The following is a 19,318-nucleotide window of genomic DNA, read 5'->3' as shown; positions in this document are numbered from 1 at the left end:
AACCATTCTTTTCTAAACTGGGATAATACACAAGAGTAAATACACAAGAATATATATATATATATATATATATATATATATATAGAGAGAGAGAGAGAGAGAGAGAGAGAGAGAGAGAGAGATTGCTTAGTATACATCTAGCATACAAAAACCTCATTAAAGACTGAACTGTAAAAGCTAGTCATGGTGGCACACACCTATAATCGCAGCATTTTGTCTGAACAATCTTTAAGGCTATCTTGAGATACAAGACCCTGCTATGTTTGTGTGTGCACATGCACACACACATCTTAACAGCACATTACATTTAGGCTAGAAATTGGAGATTAATGAACAAAACAGTTTTTTTTTTCAATGGAAAAAAAAAAAAACGGGATTTTTTTTTTTTTTTTTTTTTTTTGCTTTGCTTTTTTCCAGAGACAGGCTGGTCTGGAACCAAGTAACCCATACTAGCCTTGAACACATAGCAGTCCTGTCTTAGCCTCCCACGTCTAATAGGTCTAGGATTGTTTTGGGTTTTTTGTTGTTCTGTTTATTTTTTTGCGTGTGTGTTTTGTTTTGTTTTTTTGAGACAGAATTTCTCTATGTAGCCCTGGCTGTCCTGGAATTCACTCTGTAGTCTTGAACTCACAGAGATCTACCTTCCAAGTGCTGGGATTACAGGCCTGAGCCACCACTGCCCAGCTAGATCTAGGATTCTTAAGAAGGCATTTCCTTGAGTTAGTTGCCTTCTAGCTTTTTCACATTCTGCCTAACAGACAAAACTTCTTGCTGTTATGTAAGTATTCCTACTGGTTTGTTCTCTTAACTGCTTTCTTACTTTCTTACCCTTACTCATTGCATCCATTCTATTCTTGGAGGTCCAGTTTATACCATAAAACCCTTATACTCATGTATTCAGCAAGAGCTCATTTAGTGCCTACTGTATACTAAGAACTGTTCTAGGTTAGAAGCTGAGAAATTAGTCATGTTTGAAGACTCTGTTAAGCCTCATTAAGCCTGTAGTATGGGTGCTGAAATGTTAGTATCCCAGATATCTAATAATTCTTCTGATAAACAAGAGTTTTTGTTTTGTTTTCTCTCTCTCTCTTTTTGTGGTAGGAGGGGCAGGGTCTGACTTTAACCAAGATTTGTTCAAATTCACAGCAGTCTTCCTTGCTTCAGCATCTGAGATTTTAAGTGTGAGCTGCCACACACAGCAGTATTCTTAATTCTTAACAACAATCTTGGAATACAGCATCAGCCACCTTTTATAGTTTTAGAAACAAACTCAAAGACCTGCTCAGAATCTCAAGACTTAAAATGCAAAGTTGAAATTCTACCGGAACCAGTGTTACTTACTATTTCATGATCCCTCAACGGTTTCTATTAAGGTGGCTATATAATAGGCATCTCTGAGGACTTCAAAGTTCTATAGATGAATGTTCCACTCCGTTTCAATCTGGTTCCAGGGCTCCAGACAGAGTTATCAGTATCAAACTCAACTTCATCTCTTGTGATTGAATCATAGCTTTGCTTTAATAGAGCAGCTAGCATGCCACCAAAGACTTTGAAAATAGTTCCATGGATGGTCACTAAAACCATTTTCTGTGTACATAATTATCAGAGAGGTCTCTGAAAAGTATTCCTCTTCCTCTGGGTTTTGCTTTCTGAATGTTTATTTGATCTTTACCACCAACACCACATAATTGCATCATCTTTCCATGGTTGCACTTACCATTGAAGTTATCCTCCCAAACTAAACTGTCCTATTGCAAACATTTTAATAAAGTATTGGAGCTGGGCTTTAAGAGGATGAGAAGCCCCTTGTTTAAAAAAAAAAACAAACAAACAAACAAAAAGTACAAATGTCCAGATCAAACAAACTCATACCTTGGCTCAAAATATACCCTGGCTTAAAATCTGGAATGTTGGTGTAGGGAGATCAAAGGCACTTTCTTGTTGATTTTTTTTTTTTTTTTTAATGTGGAAGGTGGAACAAAGGAAGGAAATTGGACTGGAATGTTGAATTAGTCAGGTAATTTTCTAGAACTCACCCTTAATCATTTCCAAAATGCAATAAGAAAACAGTTTCATTAAAATTACTACAAGTATACTTTTTTTTTCAGGGGAAATATTTGAAGTTAAAGAAATTGGGTTCAAAACAGCAATTAAAATGGGACCTGAAACCCCACATTAGTAATCACACTATTTAGTCAGTGAGCACAAAAGAACACACAGCAGGCTGAATTTACTGAAGAGTTTTGTGCTTGCTACTAGGGATGAAACCCTAGTTAAGCATGCACTCTATCAGACAACAACCATCACCAGCTCCAACATTGCCATTTGTGGCCCAATAAAACACCCTCCCGCTTCTGGAAGAATTTTGTTTCTCTTATAAACCAGTCTTGAGACTGACTTCCTGAAGAACTTTGGTCAAGTGTTTCAAAAATCTGGAGTCTCTTTCTCCTCCCCACTCCTCCCCCTAGGCTTGTGATGTCACTAGGAAGATTTTCTCCTTGGTTTACTCCAACAGCTTTTGACCAGAGGTAGAAAAAAGTCCTAATTTGTGGGCTGGCTGGAAGGCTGGCCTGAGTTGATCTCAAGTTACAGCCTTTCCTCCTCCCTCAGGAAGTAAAGTCCACTGGCAGGACTGCCTAAACCACTCTACCCTGCTAGACTACAATGCCTGCTTGTTTTCACCAAGCAGCGGTATGAAATGCCTTAGAAAAAACCTAACATTTTATAAAAGTAACTATTTTTTCCTTCAAAATTCCCTTATCTATAGAGGAGAGGATTCATTTGCTGAACACATCCTTAAAGGTAAGGTGAAAATGGAACTGGGCATTGGGTTGGATTTCTCAGGGGCCTTAGGATAACTGGAATCTCTGTCCAGGCTAATCATCTAACGTGTCTCCCTCCCCCCCTTTCTCTGTCTCTCTCTCTCTCTCTCTCACACACACACACACACACAACCCTGGAATTTTTCTGTTCAGCCTTATCATCTAACATGTTTTACACACACACACACACACACACACACACACACACACACACACACACACACAGAGACCAGCCTACTTTAACAAATGGAGATCAGGATAACACCCATTCCTCAGAACACATACATTTTCTTCTCACTCTTTCGCAATATATGGGTATTTATTTACTCAATGCTGAAATAACTATGACATTCTAATCTTGAATACCTAGCATCTTTCTCCTAAGGTGGAGACTAGTCTCCTGCAGAATAAGTCCACTATCACACCCAAAATTTAACCACTATACAGTACACTCTATTGCAGTTCATTCATATTTCCCAAGTGGGCCTCCCAGATTCTTTTCCTGATCTATTATCCAGTTAAGAAAGAGATAATGCACTTTGTTGGTGTATCTAGTTCTTTAAAATACCCAAGTGCAATAAAGGATCTATGCAAACCCAAGGGTCCCCTCCTATATATTTTTCTTTAGAGTCAAGGGCTCTTCCCAGAACTGGCAAGGTAACATATGGCTTCCTCTAGAATTAGCTTATAGCTGGTTGAGCACAAATGGAGTGTTCATTCCTATCAGGGGAATAAGATTGAGCTCTTACTTACATGAAGCAGACTTCATATGTAACTAAGGGGTAACAAATAGGTAAAATAAAGCTGGTTCCAGGGCAGGCTCCAAAGCTACACAGAGAAACCCTGCCTCAAGGGAAAAAAAAAAAAAAAAAAGGTAAAATGACAGAATAAAATTATAAGTTTAGCTATGTACACCTTTAATCCCAGCTTTCAGGAGAAGGCAGGATTGCCATGAATTCTAGGTTGGCCAAAGCTACATAGCATGTCCAGGTCTTAAAAAATAACCAACCAATCAACCAAAAACCCATGTAAGTTTAGATGACTTCCTTGGTTATTGAAGACTGTTTTGGATCTGTCACAGTGATTTTCTGACATAACCCAAAGGAAGCATCATGAAGAGAGAAGAAAAGACCTTTCCTTATGCTAAAGCCCTGGATGGAGGATGGGGATGGATGATCGTGTTACATTTTTTCCTGGTAAGTTTCTCTCCCCCTTCAAACTGCTGAACTGTCTGGAGAAATCCTCGAAGCAGCCTAACAAAATCACTTCAGAAACAATGGGATTTGATTAAACAAGCAGTCAGGGACTTCCCCAAACTGCTAAGATCAGAAGCCACCTCTGTGAAACTCAGAAGCCTAGCTGTTCCCCTTGAGAGAAAGTAGAAACATTCTTATCCAGTCCTCTCCTCGGCCTGTGTTCTCAATCAGAGGCTGCTCCAGGCTTGATTGGCATTTTGGCCTTGGCATCATGGCAATTGGGATTTGGGGGCATTGCATTCTTCACTATACTGGGGCATTTCTAGAAAGTACTCAGCCCTGCCAGGTATGAAACTATGCTTGCAATTCCAGCCCTCAAGTAGGCTGAAGTACAATGAGTGCTGAGAGTTCAAGGTCAGCCACTCAGCAAGTATTTCTGACAGAGTCCCCATACTGGTTTTGTCTTGGAAAGAAGAAACTGCAGCTAAGGAATTTGCTTCCACCAGACTGGCCTGTAGGCAAGTCTGTGGGGGAATTTTCTTGATTAATGATTGCTACAGGTGAGCCCCTCTCACTGCCACCCCTGGACAGGTGGTCCTTGAACAAGCCAGGAAAATAAGATAGTAAGTGCTATTGCCCCATAGCTTCTGCTTCAGTTCCTGCCCTGAAATAAACCCTTTTCCCCAAGTATTTTATCATAGCAATAGAAAGCCCTCTGATAGGGGTTGGGAATATTTCAGCTGCTGCCCCCCCATATCTTACAATAGAATTAAACACTGTATATCGGACACGTGTTGTTAAGCTGACTTAACTGTTGAGGATGCTATGTGAAAAAGTGGTGATGTGTATTATCAGTGTGCCCACTCCAAACACTGCTGGGTCCCATCACAGCTGTGCCTCAACTGGCCAAGATCCTCCTATTAACTTTGAAACACACTCAGAAATACACTTTTCTTGGTACTCCTCCCCTGCTTAGATTTACAATAAGCAGCCCACACGAGTACAAGTCCTGTTGAGTAACAGTTATCTGTATGAAAATGGAGGCAGGAAAACAATGCATTAGTCCTCCCTAATGATAGAAAAGAAGGCAGCTAAGATTTGTGTATTATAAAACTTAATAAAGCACAATTTGTTTAATTCTGGCTTCATTACCAAAGGATAGAATTTCACTTTCCTTCCATAGAAACATTACTACCAGGGAAACTAAAGATGCCTTAAGCCTCAGAGTCCTGCCTGGTTGGGCCTCCTCTCAAATCACGGTGCACGGGGTTGGTATTATTGGATAGTCTGGTTCTCCCACTCTTCTCTACATGTTTCTCAATGGATGGGAAGTTATTTGATTAGTTACTAAGGAAAAGTACCTCATAATCAGGCCAATAGTGTCTTGTTTGGGTAATATGCTGTTTAACAATGAATTCAGCTAACTCACTGCTCACAGTGGTAATGTGCACCCTTACAGGACAATGCATTTCTTTCTGTGTGAATTACAAGAGTGCTTTTTGGTAAGATTTAAACTCCTGAAAACATGAAAAAAAGTTTTTGCCTTTGTAAGCTCCCCACAAAGGCAGAGGGAGGTTACATTGTAACTTAACCATACTTTATATATAACTTGGTGTTTAGTATGTCTTACTAGACATACATGCAGCTACTCATTAAATAACTGCTTGCAGGGAGGGTGATGAATAAACTAATTGACACATTTATAAGTAAATGAGGATAGACAAGTCAGAGGTGGAAGAGGCTACAGAAAACATAGCAAGAGCCACATGTGATGTTACACACCTGTAATCTCAGCGCTTGGGAGTCAGTAGAAGGATCATAAGTTCAAAGCCTGCCTGGGCAGCAGTGACATAATCTCAGAAAAATAACAGATTAACCAAGAATATTGGTTACTTTGAGGTTATGCAGTTTTAATGAGGTAAGTTAACCAGGAAAGTATTTTAAGAATTACATGTGGCTGTTGGGCCAACAGTGAACTAGTGAAGATTGTACAGGGTATCCACTGGACAAGCTTCAATCAGTAAAGAATAAAATAATAAGCCCTAAATTTGAGGAAGATGCCAGGAATAAATGATAACACAGAACTGAGCATATTGAGAGGGCAGACTAAGATGTGGAGAGGAACCTAGACAGCAGGGAATACGAAGAGTCCAGAGTTGTTAGCAGAAGCACTTTGGTGGGTGATGAATACTGTTCACTAGAATTAGAAGGAATAGGAAGGAACACTCTGAGGGTTGGAATGGCTTAATCTGGGACAGAGTCCAAAGGATTTATAACCAAGAATGTACTTTATATAGTTTATATGCACCTGAAGTTGAGAAACCCATGTTTCCAATGTACTGTTTCAACTTTAAGGCTAAGTGGATAAAAATCACTAGAGAAAATAGGAATAGGACAAATCTGGGGGTGGGAATGAATGGAATCATTCAGAAAGGATGGGGGGGGAGCAGAGAAGTAGGTAGTTGTCTAGAAAGTATCAAGGAAAAACTGGTGTGTGGACATTGCTGAGGTCACATAAAAGAAATGGCAACAATCTCCTGACTTAGCAACAAGCAAGTCTCTGATAACCTTTCTCTTACACCTTGGTCAGATCCCTTAGATGGTGGGCACAAAGGTATCAAATTTCAGTTTTCAGAGGAATATTGTTATAGTTGTGTAGACACAACAGACTTTGAAGAAATTTCTGTGAAGGTCAGGACTAGGACCTGGGACAGAAATGAGCTCTTATTAAATAAGAAAGTGACCCTACCAACTGGCACTGATTTCAAAATGAGTCACAGCTGATCTAACATGCGTGCGAACACACCACACATGCACACACACTCGCTTGCTTGTGCAGCCTACTTAGTATTTCGGGTCCAATACAACTGCTTTTGTCAAGTGGTTGTCTTCACCATTTAGTCCCAGCACTCAGGAGGCAGAGGCTGTTGGATCTCTCTGAGTTTGAGGCAGCCAGGCCTTCAGAGAGAGTTCAAGGGCAGCCAGGGCTACACAGAGAAGAAACTGTCTTGAAAAACCAAAACCAAAACAATAGCAACAACAAAAAAGTGCTTTTAAGTTGGAAGTTAGGGGTGAACCATTCCTAGGTTTTTGCTTGATATGGAGTTGAGACAATCACAAAGTCTGATGAAGACACTGAAGCAGGAGTAACATCCAACAACCTTGATCTAAGGCATGGAATCAAGGAAAAATACAGACAATGGGAGAGGTCTTTTGTATCTTTTTTGAATCCAAATACAAATGAATTAGGAAGTTAAAGTTAAAGAGAGCTGGGTAAAGCAAGAGCTCTGCCTTGCCTTTTCTGATACTCGTGAATACACAGCACAGCCTGTTATTGGGCAGGTCACACCCATTTCGTGGCTGTCATACCCAGACACTAGAGTGAGAAGGAATAAGAAACAATTTGAACAAAGAAGAAAAGTTCTTACTGGAGACCAATAACCAGCCAAATTCAGATGATTAAGAACAGAGGCAAGCTAGGAGTGGTGGCACATGTAATCAATCCCAGTATTTGGGAGGCAGAAACAGGAGGATCTTTGTGAGTTCAAGGTCAACTTGGAACCTAGTGCCACGACAGCCAAGACTACATAGACTGTCTAAACCAACCAACAACCAACCGACCAAACAAACAAAAAACCAGGTAAGTATTGTGTGGACATCACCACATAGCTCACACACACAGGGGAGTCTTACAGAACGACACAGTAGTAAACCTTGCTCATAAGTACACTCTATTTTGAACTGAAACAGGTCTAGTACATTGATATTTACACAATTTGCTAGTTTGATTTTTTTTTTTTTTTTGGAGGAAAATAATAACAGACTGTGGGTGCTGGAGTCTGAACCTGGGTCCTCTGGAAGTGTTAACACGTGCTTTTAACTGCTAAGCCATCTTTCCAGTCCTGCGTTTTGTTTTGTAAAATTTCAAATCAAAATGAGAAAACTGCTTAGGATTCTTTCCTGAACTTTGGAAGCCTCTAAAGCATTGCCAATTCTTGGTCTCCTACCTCCATGTAAGAAATACTATTCTGAAATAAAGCTGATTAGGAGGGTGGGTGTTGGTAATGGTTCTTTAGGAGCTGAGGAATGGTGGTATCCAAACAGAAACAGCACTCCTCCCCACAAAGGCACCTGGAATGCTATGCAATAGGGAAATACAGTAGTGATGAGTATTGAGTCAAGTCAGACCAGGATATAAACATCAGTGCCTGTACTATCATTGTCATTTTTTCCCTCTAAACTTCAACTATTCACCTATAAAACAATAGTGACACATCCTTTTCACAGACCCCTTCGTGACTATGTCTCACCACTTTAAAGAGGAATGATCTGCTTCTCCTACCCCCCCCCCCAATTACATAACCAGAAACACCAGCAAGAAAAATGGCTAAGTACTAAAACACTGGAACAATAGAGCCTCTGGCAGCAGCACTAGCCTACTTGTCACCTAACAAGGACTCTGGTATGCTTTGGTTTAGGTAAATGTGTTTGTGATGGGGATGACCAAAACATTTGCAATTTTCTTTGTGGTCTTTCAAGAAGAGTTTGAAGGTACTTCAGAGCAAATTGGTTGGATTGGATCCATCATGTCATCACTCCGTTTTTCTGCAGGTATAAAACTGGTAATAAGCTTGATGTCTATGGAGAACAACCACATAGGTCCTTGACAACACTGTAATTCCTTTAAGGCTGAATGAAGTACTGTCACATTCAAGTTCACTTATTAATACAAATTAATATCAATATGTAACATTGAAACAGACATCAGTGTTTCAACTGTACTTAACTTGGTAATTAAGTTGAGGAAATTGGGGTTCTATGGTAATATGGCAATTAGTGACTCAACTTTGCACAAAACAAAGACCTCTAGCTAGTACCAATACAATTTTATTTTCTTGAATATACAATATTTTAAAGTAGTCATCTTGTTTTTCTCTAATCAGCCATTCAAATCACATGTAAGGATTAAGGGATGCCACAACACATTAACCTAGCACTTTCTCTTTCTTCTCTTAAGGTCCCCTGGCTGCTATTATTTGTGACATAATTGGAGAAAAAACTACCTCCATTCTCGGGACTCTCCTTGTTTCCGGTGGCTATCTTGTCAGCAGTTGGGCCACAGGGATTCCCTTTCTTTGTGTGACTATGGGACTGTTACCTGGTGAGTCTACTATAAATGGACTATAAGACAAAACCGGAAAACTTTCTACTGGCCAACGCTTCTAAACAGATTATCTGGCCTGGTAACTAATCACCTAAGAAGTAATTTCAAATTTGTTTTTCTTTTAGGATTAGGGTCTGCTTTTTTGTACCAAGTAGCTGCTGTGGTAATTACCAAATATTTCAAAAAACGATTGGGTCTTTCTACAGCAATTGCCCGTTCTGGAATGGGACTGACATTTCTGTTGGCACCCTTTACACAATTCCTGATAGATCTTTATGACTGGACAGGTGAGTCAAAGTTTCTAAATTATCAACACCAAAAGGTTAATGCTTACCCCTCCCTTTGAAGACTAGAAGTGAAGCTTCAAGACTAATTCCTCTTCCTTGCTCCAAGGTCACTGTGGGACCCTGGTGAGTCCAGATCTTGTTATGTAGACCAGGCCGGCCTGGTGGTAATGTTCGTATTATGGGCAGGAGGCACCACACCACATAAGTGCAAACACTTGCAGAAGGCATTGCTATAGTATGCACAAGGCTCTGGGTTTAATTTCTAGCACTGAAGATGGGAAGGGAAATAAAGATGATATGGGGGGGGGCCTTAAAACGGGGTTTCTCTATGTAGCCCTGGCTGTCCTGGAACTCTGTAGACCAGGCTGGCCTTGAACTCAGAGACCCGCCTGCCTCTGCCTCCCAAGTGCTGGAATTAAAGGTGTGTGCCACCCACTCCTGGTTAATGGAAGCACATCTCCTTCCTTAGAGAACATTAAAGAGATCTTTCATGACCTGGAGGCTTTGCCAGCCCACTTAGAGAACTCTCTTTGGGATTCAATACAGGAGATCCAACTTGAGACACTGCAGTAACATCTGTAGAAAAACACTCTTCTCCCTTTCCTCTAACGCTTCACTAAAAATTTGTAAAAAGATTATGTTCCTATTGGACAATCTTTTATTTATACTATCAACCAGGAATTTTCAACAAAATCATTTCATAGTTTTCCGAAGTACTTTAGTTCAAATGTTTATGTTTATTTCTATTCTTACAGTAGTTTTATTGATTTGTTCTTGCTCATTAGTCTTATGGTAAATGGGAACCTCCAGCTGACAAACCTTTAAGCCTACATAGCTTATTCTCACCAGAAACACGTCATAACTTTGTTCAGGGCACCCAAGTACTCTGTATCAAAAGCATGTCTTCTTTCAAGGGACTTTAAAAAATATCATAGGCTGAAAGGCTGTCCCTTTTCTAATTTTCCCCCATGATTCATGTTAGCTAGTTCTGTATTTCCTAGACCAAAATCCAGTCATTGCAATATATTTAAAATAGCTAAAATGTATTGTAATTTTGTTCCCTATCCTTTAGAAAACAATACCCTTTTTATATAACTTCTTGCACAACCCCCCCCCCCCCCGGTCTTTCAAAGCAGAGTTTCTCTGTGTAGCTTTGGAGCCTGTCCTAGAACTAGCTCTTATAGACCAGGCTGGTCTCAAACTCACAGAGATCTACCTGCCTCTGTGCTGGGATTAAGGCATGCACCACCACTACCTAGCCTACTTCCTGGTTTTCTATTTCCAAAGTATTCCATTTTTGCAGCATGTACATTATCAATAGATTTAAATGTTTTCAGTTAAATTTGGGAGGCAGAGAAGGAGATGGCTCAGCAGTTAAAGACATTTTGCTATTCTTCCAGATGACTAGAATTCCATTCCCAGCACCAATAGATACCTCAAACTTCCTGGAATTTCAGCTCCAGGAGATCTGATTCTCTTCTGGCTTCAGTGGGTCACACATATGCATACACATGTACACACAGAGAGACATATACATACACATAAATAAAATAGATTTTTAAGTAAATATGGGAGGCAAGGTAGTATTTTCAAGAATTATTGCACTAAATAGGTTGGCTTCTTCTGAGCCTATGAATACAAATTATTCTTATCTTCTCCATTTCTCTCTTCTACTTAGGTGCTCTTATATTATTTGGAGCTATTGCATTGAATTTGGTGCCTTCCAGCATGCTCTTAAGACCCATCCACATCCAAACAGAGAACAAGTCTGATATTAAAAACAAAGGTAGCAGTTTGTCTACAAATGGACCAGAGGTATCAGACAGGACAGAACCATCATACTGCAATGAGACACAAGAGTCTTCTATCCAAGGCACTTCTATGAAGAAATCTGGACAACATATTAAAAATTTAACTGTCTTAGAAAATCAAAGTGAAGAGTTCAGCAATGGGCCTCACAGGAACAGACTGATACTTATGAGCAATGACAAAAGTTACCAGAAAAAATCAGTTCCATGGAACTGTAAACAAAATCTTTTAGATATTTCTCTCTTTAAGAATCCTTTCTTCTATATATTTACCTGGTCTTTTCTCCTCAGCCAATTAGCATATTTCATTCCTACTTTTCATCTAGTAGCCAGAGCCAAAACACTTGGAATTGACATAATGGATGCCTCCTACCTTGTGTCTGTAGCTGGTAAGGAAACCTATTTCAAACTCCCTACCTAGATTAAATTTTATTTTAAAACTAAAGCAAGGAGAGAAAGGAGGGAGAAAAAGCAAGAGCAGCTATGAGTGGGCTGGGGAAGGCTAGGGAAAGCAAATTTTCTGAGGCTAAGCACACCTTGCATTTCCTCATGCAGATCTGTCAACTGCTATCTTGCAGATTCAAGTGGACCTCACATACTTTATTCATTTGCAGGTGTCTAACACAGTAGATGCCAATTATTCTTTGGGTAGAAACTTAATTTCAGAAAGCTGGTGCTAAGTGTCAACAACTACTCTGGGAAAAAGGAAATCTCAGCTAGAAAACATAGAATAACTGGAAAGATTGATTCTGAAGCTTAACTTCCTAGGTCAGACTCTTGCTCTGAATTTCCTTGCTAGTGACCTTGGGCAAGGTATTCTCTATGGTAAGATTTCCTTTCCTATCTATAGGACAGGCATAACACACTGCTTTCCCACATAGCTGTATTAGCATGTTCTACTAATATTTGATGCTAAGAATATTCTTTAAATACTTGAGATAAATATGACTCTTGAATTAGTCATTAAGCCACAGGTTTGTATTTAAAATAAATTATAATGTAAGTTTAAAAAAACTATTATTTTATATAATTGTAAAATATTATAAGAGCAAATGCTTAAACTGTATACTTTCTCATCTGACAGGAATCTGAAAATGAAAAGGGCTAAGACTGAATCTGTTTTGCTCTAACCCAGCAATTCTCATAGTTCAACTTAACTTTACTTCTACAGATTTCTAAACTACCAAGCCCTTCAGCTTTGCCAGGCATGTGCCACCTTGCCTAGCTTCATGATATTCTTGATGAAAACTTCTTTTGATATTAACTGCTATGTTCTGTAACAGGATAAAAAGTAAGAATGCTGAATGGAAAAAACTGTGGTTCTTAAATTTTAGTTATTACACCATTCCTATGTCCCAAGTGTCATTTTCAGACTTCTTACATATTTTCAAACTATAATAACCCTTGGAGGTCTTAAGTTCCAAAGCTTCACAAACATACATAATTTCTAGTGTCTTTTTTCATGTAAGATTTCAGTGACTTTTTTCTCATGTTTTACTATATGATTCCTCAGGACACCTCTAAGTTTCATATCCTCAGGACCGTTGAAGAAACGTTAAGACCTCTTTAGCCCATGGCTTTTTAAAAAAAGATTTCACACACATGGCAACTTGACAGTTTCATGTTATTAGATGTGTTTAGAAAAGTAACATATCCTTATTTCCACATGAAATCATTTTTTGTTCATGTATTCTGGCCTCAAGATGGAGTTCTACTACTTGGGAAAAGATGGGCTAACATTTTTACAAAATGGATTAGGAAACAAATAGATTGCCTGACTTTGTATTTATTGTTCCAGGTATCACTGAGACAGCCAGTCAGCTCATTTCTGGATGGATTGCTGATCAAAACTGGATCAAGAAGTATCAATACCACAAGTTTTACCTCATCCTGTGTGGTGTAACTAATCTGCTTGCTCCTTTAGCCACCACATTCCCACTCCTTATGGCCTATACCATCTTTTTTGCCATCTTTGCTGGTGGCTACTTGGCACTAATACTCCCAGTACTGGTGAGTAGACTCATTCATTAATGTTTAAACCACTCAATACAAGTATCAGAAACAGCTTTCCCAAGAGAAATCAAACTTTGTATTTTTCTGATTAAAAAAATTATCGAAGAGACCTTAGAAATCCTATAGGTAGCTATATCCCATCATTATTTATTGTACTATGTGAGGAAAAGAAGCTAAGAGGACTAGCAGCACAGTACAGGAAAAGGAGGAACAGAGACAGATCAGCAAGATTCCAGCTATCTTCTCTTCACTCCTTTCCTTCAGGTCCAGGGGTCTCCTGCTCTTGCTAGAACATAAGCACATAGGTCTTCTACCAAATGTGGCTTCTGTGTATTTTAAGGACATTGTTTTGACAGGTTCTTCATTTTTTATTGCAAACTGACTTAAATCCTGTTTTTTAAAGTTTTATAGAACAGGGTATGAGACATGCAAAATTCCAGGGTCCTAAGGCTAAAATCAGCCATGGCTGGTAGTCAGCCACAGGTGGATTCATTATTACTGTTAAGTGCAGATTACAAACTACTATTTCCTAAAGGAGAAGGAAAATCATTAAGGTTTGGGAGGTAAACACACATAAAAGATTAAACAACCAAAATCAAACACCAATGTCCCCCACTAATAAACTGAAAACACTATTCTGCCTAGGCAAACCACTGTTCCCTAGTTGACTTTTATTCATTCTTAAAACTGGGGGCAAAAAGTCATCCAAATTATCCCAGGAGTCAAACCATTCAAATTAAGACAAAAACAAACAAACGTGATTTGTCACCCCTTCGCAAACACAAGACACTAGAGAAGTTTATCCTTAAAATAGCTAACCCTGACTTCTAATTGCAGGTCGATCTATCTAAGAATTCCAGAGTACACAAGTTTTTGGGATATGCCAGTTTCTTTGCTGGAATAGCTGTCCTTTCTGGACCACCAATAGCAGGTAACAAACTGAGACACACTCCGAGAAAATTTCAACAAAGAAAATAGGAATCTTGTATCTATGGCAATAGTATCAGGTTTAAATGCTATGTTTGATTTTCCCATTTTTCCTCTACCTTAATTACCAATACAAGGAAATCTGAGAGCTAATTCTATAGATGTGCTATTTTACTTTACTGGAAATAACCAGCTTAACCTAAATGATGCTTTCTGCTTGATAATTTAATTAAAAATTGACTACTTGCACAGAAAAAAATTATTCCTAGGGAATAGGATTTAATGCTAGATTCCCACAGACCAAAGGTTTGATCTGATTGCTACTGTATTTGCATTGTCCACAAAAAGGAACTTACCTTAAAATTCACTTTGCTATTTTTAATGGTTTAATTTTGAAACAAGCAGGCTTCAAATTCCCCATGTACCCCAAGAACCTTAAGAATTTTCTGATCCTCCTATCCCCACCTGTGATTACAAGTATGAAATCAATTATTCTGTGGTGGGATGAAATCAAACTCCAGGAAACCATGCTAGACAAATAATCTGCCAACTGAACCAACCCTAACTTTTCCTACTTACAGATCGTAACTGAAAAAGTGCCCTATTACTAAAAAACAAAATCCACTTATAGTGATGTTAAGTTTGCACTTTATTTTTTAATATTTACTCATTTTTGAGGAAGGGTCTCATGTAACCCAGGCTGACTTTTAATTCATTACCTAGAGGATGCTAGCTTTGCACTCTTGATCCTTCCTCCCAAGTGCAAGATCTACAGGCTTGTGCCACCATTCTTGGACTGATTGATTGATGAAAGAGAACAGACTACAACAGAGAAAATAAGAAAATAGATTTGCTTTATTGTGAAATTTTATTTCATGCACAAACCCAACGTATTATAAAATATATTTATTTCAATCGGTCAGAAAAAATGCTTCTAGCCCTTTCTTACACAAAGTTTAGAATACTTAGAATTATATGTAAGGAGGATAAAGACAGAGTTCCTGATAGTACTTGTACTCACTAATCCTAAGAACTGGGCAATCATAAATGTTCTAACAAGTCAAGGGCAGTAACCAGGCTACTGCTAAAAGCTCACATACATTTTTTTGTCTCAAAGTTGCTCATAGTATCCCAAGTGAGACTATGACCAGACACTAAGGACAACCTCATTTGATTTTAAATAGAGAGGTTTCAGGGTAACCCTTGTTTCTCTAAGTCATTCCTCGATGAAATGATGAACAAGACTTTATGAAGACCATTAGATCTCTTCCCAAGTTCTGACTTCAGCAACAAAAAACACTACCAATGCTGGTTTTCAGATTAGGTCAATTCTTTGTAATGGAGATGTCACTCAGTGACCACTTGCCTAACATGTGAGGCCCTATGTTCAATTACTAGTATTTGAAAACCAAACTAAAAACAGTACTTGATTATTAAGAGGTATAGGAAAATACACAATTGCGTTCACCTTTAACTCTAGATGTTTATTGGTAATCTTCAGAGCTGTAAGAGATTCTCATTTTTACTTACCCATATCTATTACCAAATGAAAAGCTGAAATTCCTATAAAAGAGTATAGGCATGTTTAAGTAGGAATCTGGCAAACAGTAAATCCTCAGTCAAAATGTTTGCTTAAAATGATAACTGTGAATACATAAACAACATACTTCTCCTTCCTGTATGGGAATGAAAAAGAAAAGAAAAGTTAGTTCAATACAACACTTTAATAATTCTAGGAAAGAAAAAGTATAGGAAGCCTATAGAAACCATGTAACTTTAAAAAATACACAATTAAAAAAATCTATAAATAGAACACATGGGGAACAAAATCATTTATAGACCTTTATGATTATAAATATGATAAGAAATGTAAGTGACACAATTCCTTAACATAAGACAATAATTTAAAGAACAAAAAGTCAAAAACCTACCCTCCTCCCTACATGTACTCCTCCACAGAACACTACCTTTGCCTATGCCAGCCAGATTCTTTCTATCCTTTCCCAGTAACTAGTAACAAATCCAATTTTATTTAAGAATATGGCCCAAATCACACTCTTCCCTGACTGAGGGTGGTTAGCAAACTAAGTCATGTCATATCCAAACCTGCCAGTTTTTGCTGGTAGATAGCCTCCAGAATTCCACCGTAGCACCAAGATGGCAGTTTTGAAACGTGGGGAAATGTAAGAATTAATATTTGAAACTTTGTCATGTTTCTAGCAGACCTATACTTAAAACATACAAGGTACATACATATCAGTATTAGAGATGACAACTTGGGCAGAAAAGTATAATCATATTCTCCAACATACAATTCAGACATAAACCATATCACATAAAATTCCTAACCAAGGCATTTGACATGAGCTCAAAATAAAAAGGCTATTTCATTTCACATTAGCTACCTACAAATATAAAACTGAAACTGGGCAGTTGTAGTACATGCCTTTACTCTCAGAATTTGGGACACAGAGAACAGCAGATCTCTGTGAGTTCGAGGCCAGCCTGGTTTCCAGAGCAAGTACCAGGGCAGCCTCCAAAGCTACAGAGAAACTCTGTCTTGAAAAACAAAACAAAAACTGAATATAGTTCTTCCTTCTCCCACTATTCCCCATTCCTAATAAACAAATAACTTATGTACATACATATAATTATTTAAATCAAGCACAAACATCTTGAAAACTTTCCTAACATTTTAAATCACTTTGATTTTAAGCAGTAAACACCATGCAACTTGAGCTTTCGGCAACTTGGTAACAAGAAACTTTGCTCTCTCAAGACCCTCTAAGAAAACTAAAAATTTTATAAGACAGTGTCTCACTCTATAGTGCAGGCTGCCTAAAACTTGCTATGTAGTACAGGGTAACCTTGAATTCAAGATTCTCCTGCCTTTCAAGTGCTGAGATTAGGCATATACATCACATCCTGCTTGAGAAAAAGTTCTAAATCTAAATAGATATAACTTGGCTGTGTTTCAGAAGAGGAAAAAAAATCCCTAAAGAAAATCTCTGTATGTATCTGGATATATAGATATATCCTTTCCCTCTCAGGTATTTCAACCCTGTAAGTCAGAAATAACGCAAACTGCTTATCTTTTCTAGCTTTGTGTAGTATAGGAAAAGACAATGGATAAAATGTAGTCATCCATCCAAGGAGGTCCCTTTAACAAATAATGAACTGAAAGGTCATTCCCTATTTCCAGTCTATCATCAGTCCAAATACAATACTGAACAAAACATCTATCTGATCCTTGCTCCACCATTTACCAAATTAACCTTTAATGCAGGCTTATTACTAGAGAATTTCTCTATGGCCTAAGAATTTATTAAAAGAAAAAATCTTTTGGTCTGTTATAGGTTTACTGTAGAAGACTGGGGAAAAGTGGAAGACAACTGATAAAAAAAAAAACAGAGCAAAGTTCTCTGTATGAATAAAAAAGAATGCACTAACACAAGAAATTATCGGGTGTTTAATATCCCTCAAAACCAACTCCCCATAGCTTCACTCTGACTGAGTATTCCTAAGATTGATGAATATCTTTGATAACAAATTCCAAATAGCTCTATTGTGGTTTAAGAGGAAGAAATAATCATTCTGCCCTTGCAAAGGCAGTGTAGTCTTTTTTATTCATACAGAGAACTTTGCTTACCCCAAAACCCCCAAGTCAGAGCTAAATTAGAGAATGAAGAAAAGGCAATAAACAATTATACCAAATGAGTAGGGGTGAGTAAAAAGACCAAAGAACTTAAGAAGAGTATTCCCACCTCTCTATCAGTTTATCATCTCCAAACCCAGAACCATATAGGCAGATAACACTAAGATGTTTCCAGAGTACAGACTTTTCTTTTTGGATTTTTGAGACAGGGTTTCTCTATAGTCCTGGAACTCACTCCAATAGAGCAGGCTGACCTCAAACTTACAGAGATCTAACTGCTGGGATTAAAGGTGTGTGCCACCACCACCATTATGGTATAGACTTTTACATGGACAATGAAACATTGACTTGTTATCACACAGTGAAACAAACATTTTTAAGACGTTTTACCTAAGTTCTAGTATGTACCATTGATTACAAGACTGAAAGGCTTCTTCTATTCTTATTTTAAAGAGCATTGAGTTAGGAATGCAGCTCAGTGGCACAGGGCTTCCCTATCATGCACCAGGGCCTTCATCCACATGTGTGTGCCCACACACACAATTTAGATTTCATAAGAATTCCTTTAACACATTAATCAAATAGTTCCTTCTCATGTGATATCATAACCCCCAAGCCTTCCCAAGTACGTAATTTAAATGGCTAATATCTATTTCCCCACTGAACTATAAACTTTATGAGGATAGGGACCATGTTTATTTTTCTCAGTACTATCTTGATGTAGAAAATATTTTCAGGAACATGATAAATACTCAAATGTTAGCTCAGTAAAAGAAAGAAGATTCAGTCTCCTTTTTCTCCAAAAAAAAAAAAAAAAAAAAAAAAAAGTTATTCATGATTACTTTACTTCTAAGAAAACAGTAGTTTTCTTGTAGAGTATCATAAAATGAAGTGCTAATTTTCTTCAGTCTCCACCCTAAGGCACGTTTCTGAGTACACAATGACTTTTTTAATGATGCAAGTTTCTACTCAGATGAAAATGATTCAGTTTCGAGTAAGACAGGTGAGAAGACATATTAATTCCAGTCACTTCACTAACAGAAATCACTCCTTCTTTCCAGGATGGATCTACGATTATACACAGACATACACAGGTTCTTTTTACTTCTCTGGCACCTGCTATCTCCTCTCTTCACTCTCCCTTTTCTTTGTACCACTGGCTGAAAGATGGAAAAGCAAACAGTCTGACCTTCAAAGGACTACAATCAAGTAAGAGCTTAACAAAAGAAAATCTAAACAAGCCACTGGAAACAAGCTTAGAAGAAAAAACTGAGAATGTAAGACATTTAATTTTTAAGATTCCTTCTTGCTTTACTAGCACTGCCAGGAATGTTCAATTGGTAGGAAAATAGCAACTTAAATTGTTAATCAAACAGGCTAAAAATTCAATCAGTTGAATCTGCTACCTTACCTATTAAATGAAAGTCAGAATGTACTGTAATAAAT

General features: G+C 38.1%; 1 protein-coding gene across 2 annotated transcripts; it reads left to right on the top strand.

Moving 5' to 3' along the window:
* Window positions 1-2,549: 2,549 nt before the first annotated feature.
* Slc16a4 (solute carrier family 16 member 4) lies at window positions 2,550-19,112 on the top strand. Of its 2 annotated transcripts, XM_051177768.1 has the most exons (9): window positions 2,550-2,802; window positions 3,904-4,018; window positions 8,497-8,629; window positions 9,036-9,179; window positions 9,308-9,469; window positions 11,148-11,666; window positions 13,076-13,287; window positions 14,128-14,221; window positions 18,934-19,112. In XM_051177768.1, the coding sequence occupies exons 2-9, from the start codon at window positions 3,935-3,937 to the stop codon at window positions 19,083-19,085; spliced, it is 1,500 nt and encodes a 499-aa protein (XP_051033725.1). In that variant the 5' UTR covers window positions 2,550-2,802; window positions 3,904-3,934; the 3' UTR covers window positions 19,086-19,112. The 2 variants fall into 2 exon arrangements, with proteins under 2 accessions (XP_051033725.1, XP_051033726.1); XM_051177769.1 differs by lacking the exon at window positions 11,148-11,666.
* Window positions 19,113-19,318: the final 206 nt, after the last annotated feature.

Source organism: Phodopus roborovskii, unplaced genomic scaffold (genome assembly GCF_943737965.1).
Source record: "Phodopus roborovskii unplaced genomic scaffold, PHOROB, whole genome shotgun sequence".
NCBI lineage: Eukaryota > Metazoa > Chordata > Mammalia > Rodentia > Cricetidae > Phodopus > Phodopus roborovskii.
Note: the sequence above shows the minus strand (reverse complement) of the source record. Positions and strands in the feature narration are given on the sequence as shown.

Coding starts and splice junctions, on each gene's coding strand:
- Slc16a4 (XM_051177768.1), top strand. CDS start 3,935: ATGAAGAGAGAAGAAAAGACCTTTCCTTATGCTAAAGCCCTGGATGGA. Junction 8,630..9,035: donor ATCACTCCGTTTTTCTGCAG/GTATAAAACTGG, acceptor TCTTCTCTTAAG/GTCCCCTGGCTGCTATTATT. Junction 11,667..13,075: donor CTACCTTGTGTCTGTAGCTG/GTAAGGAAACCT, acceptor TTATTGTTCCAG/GTATCACTGAGACAGCCAGT.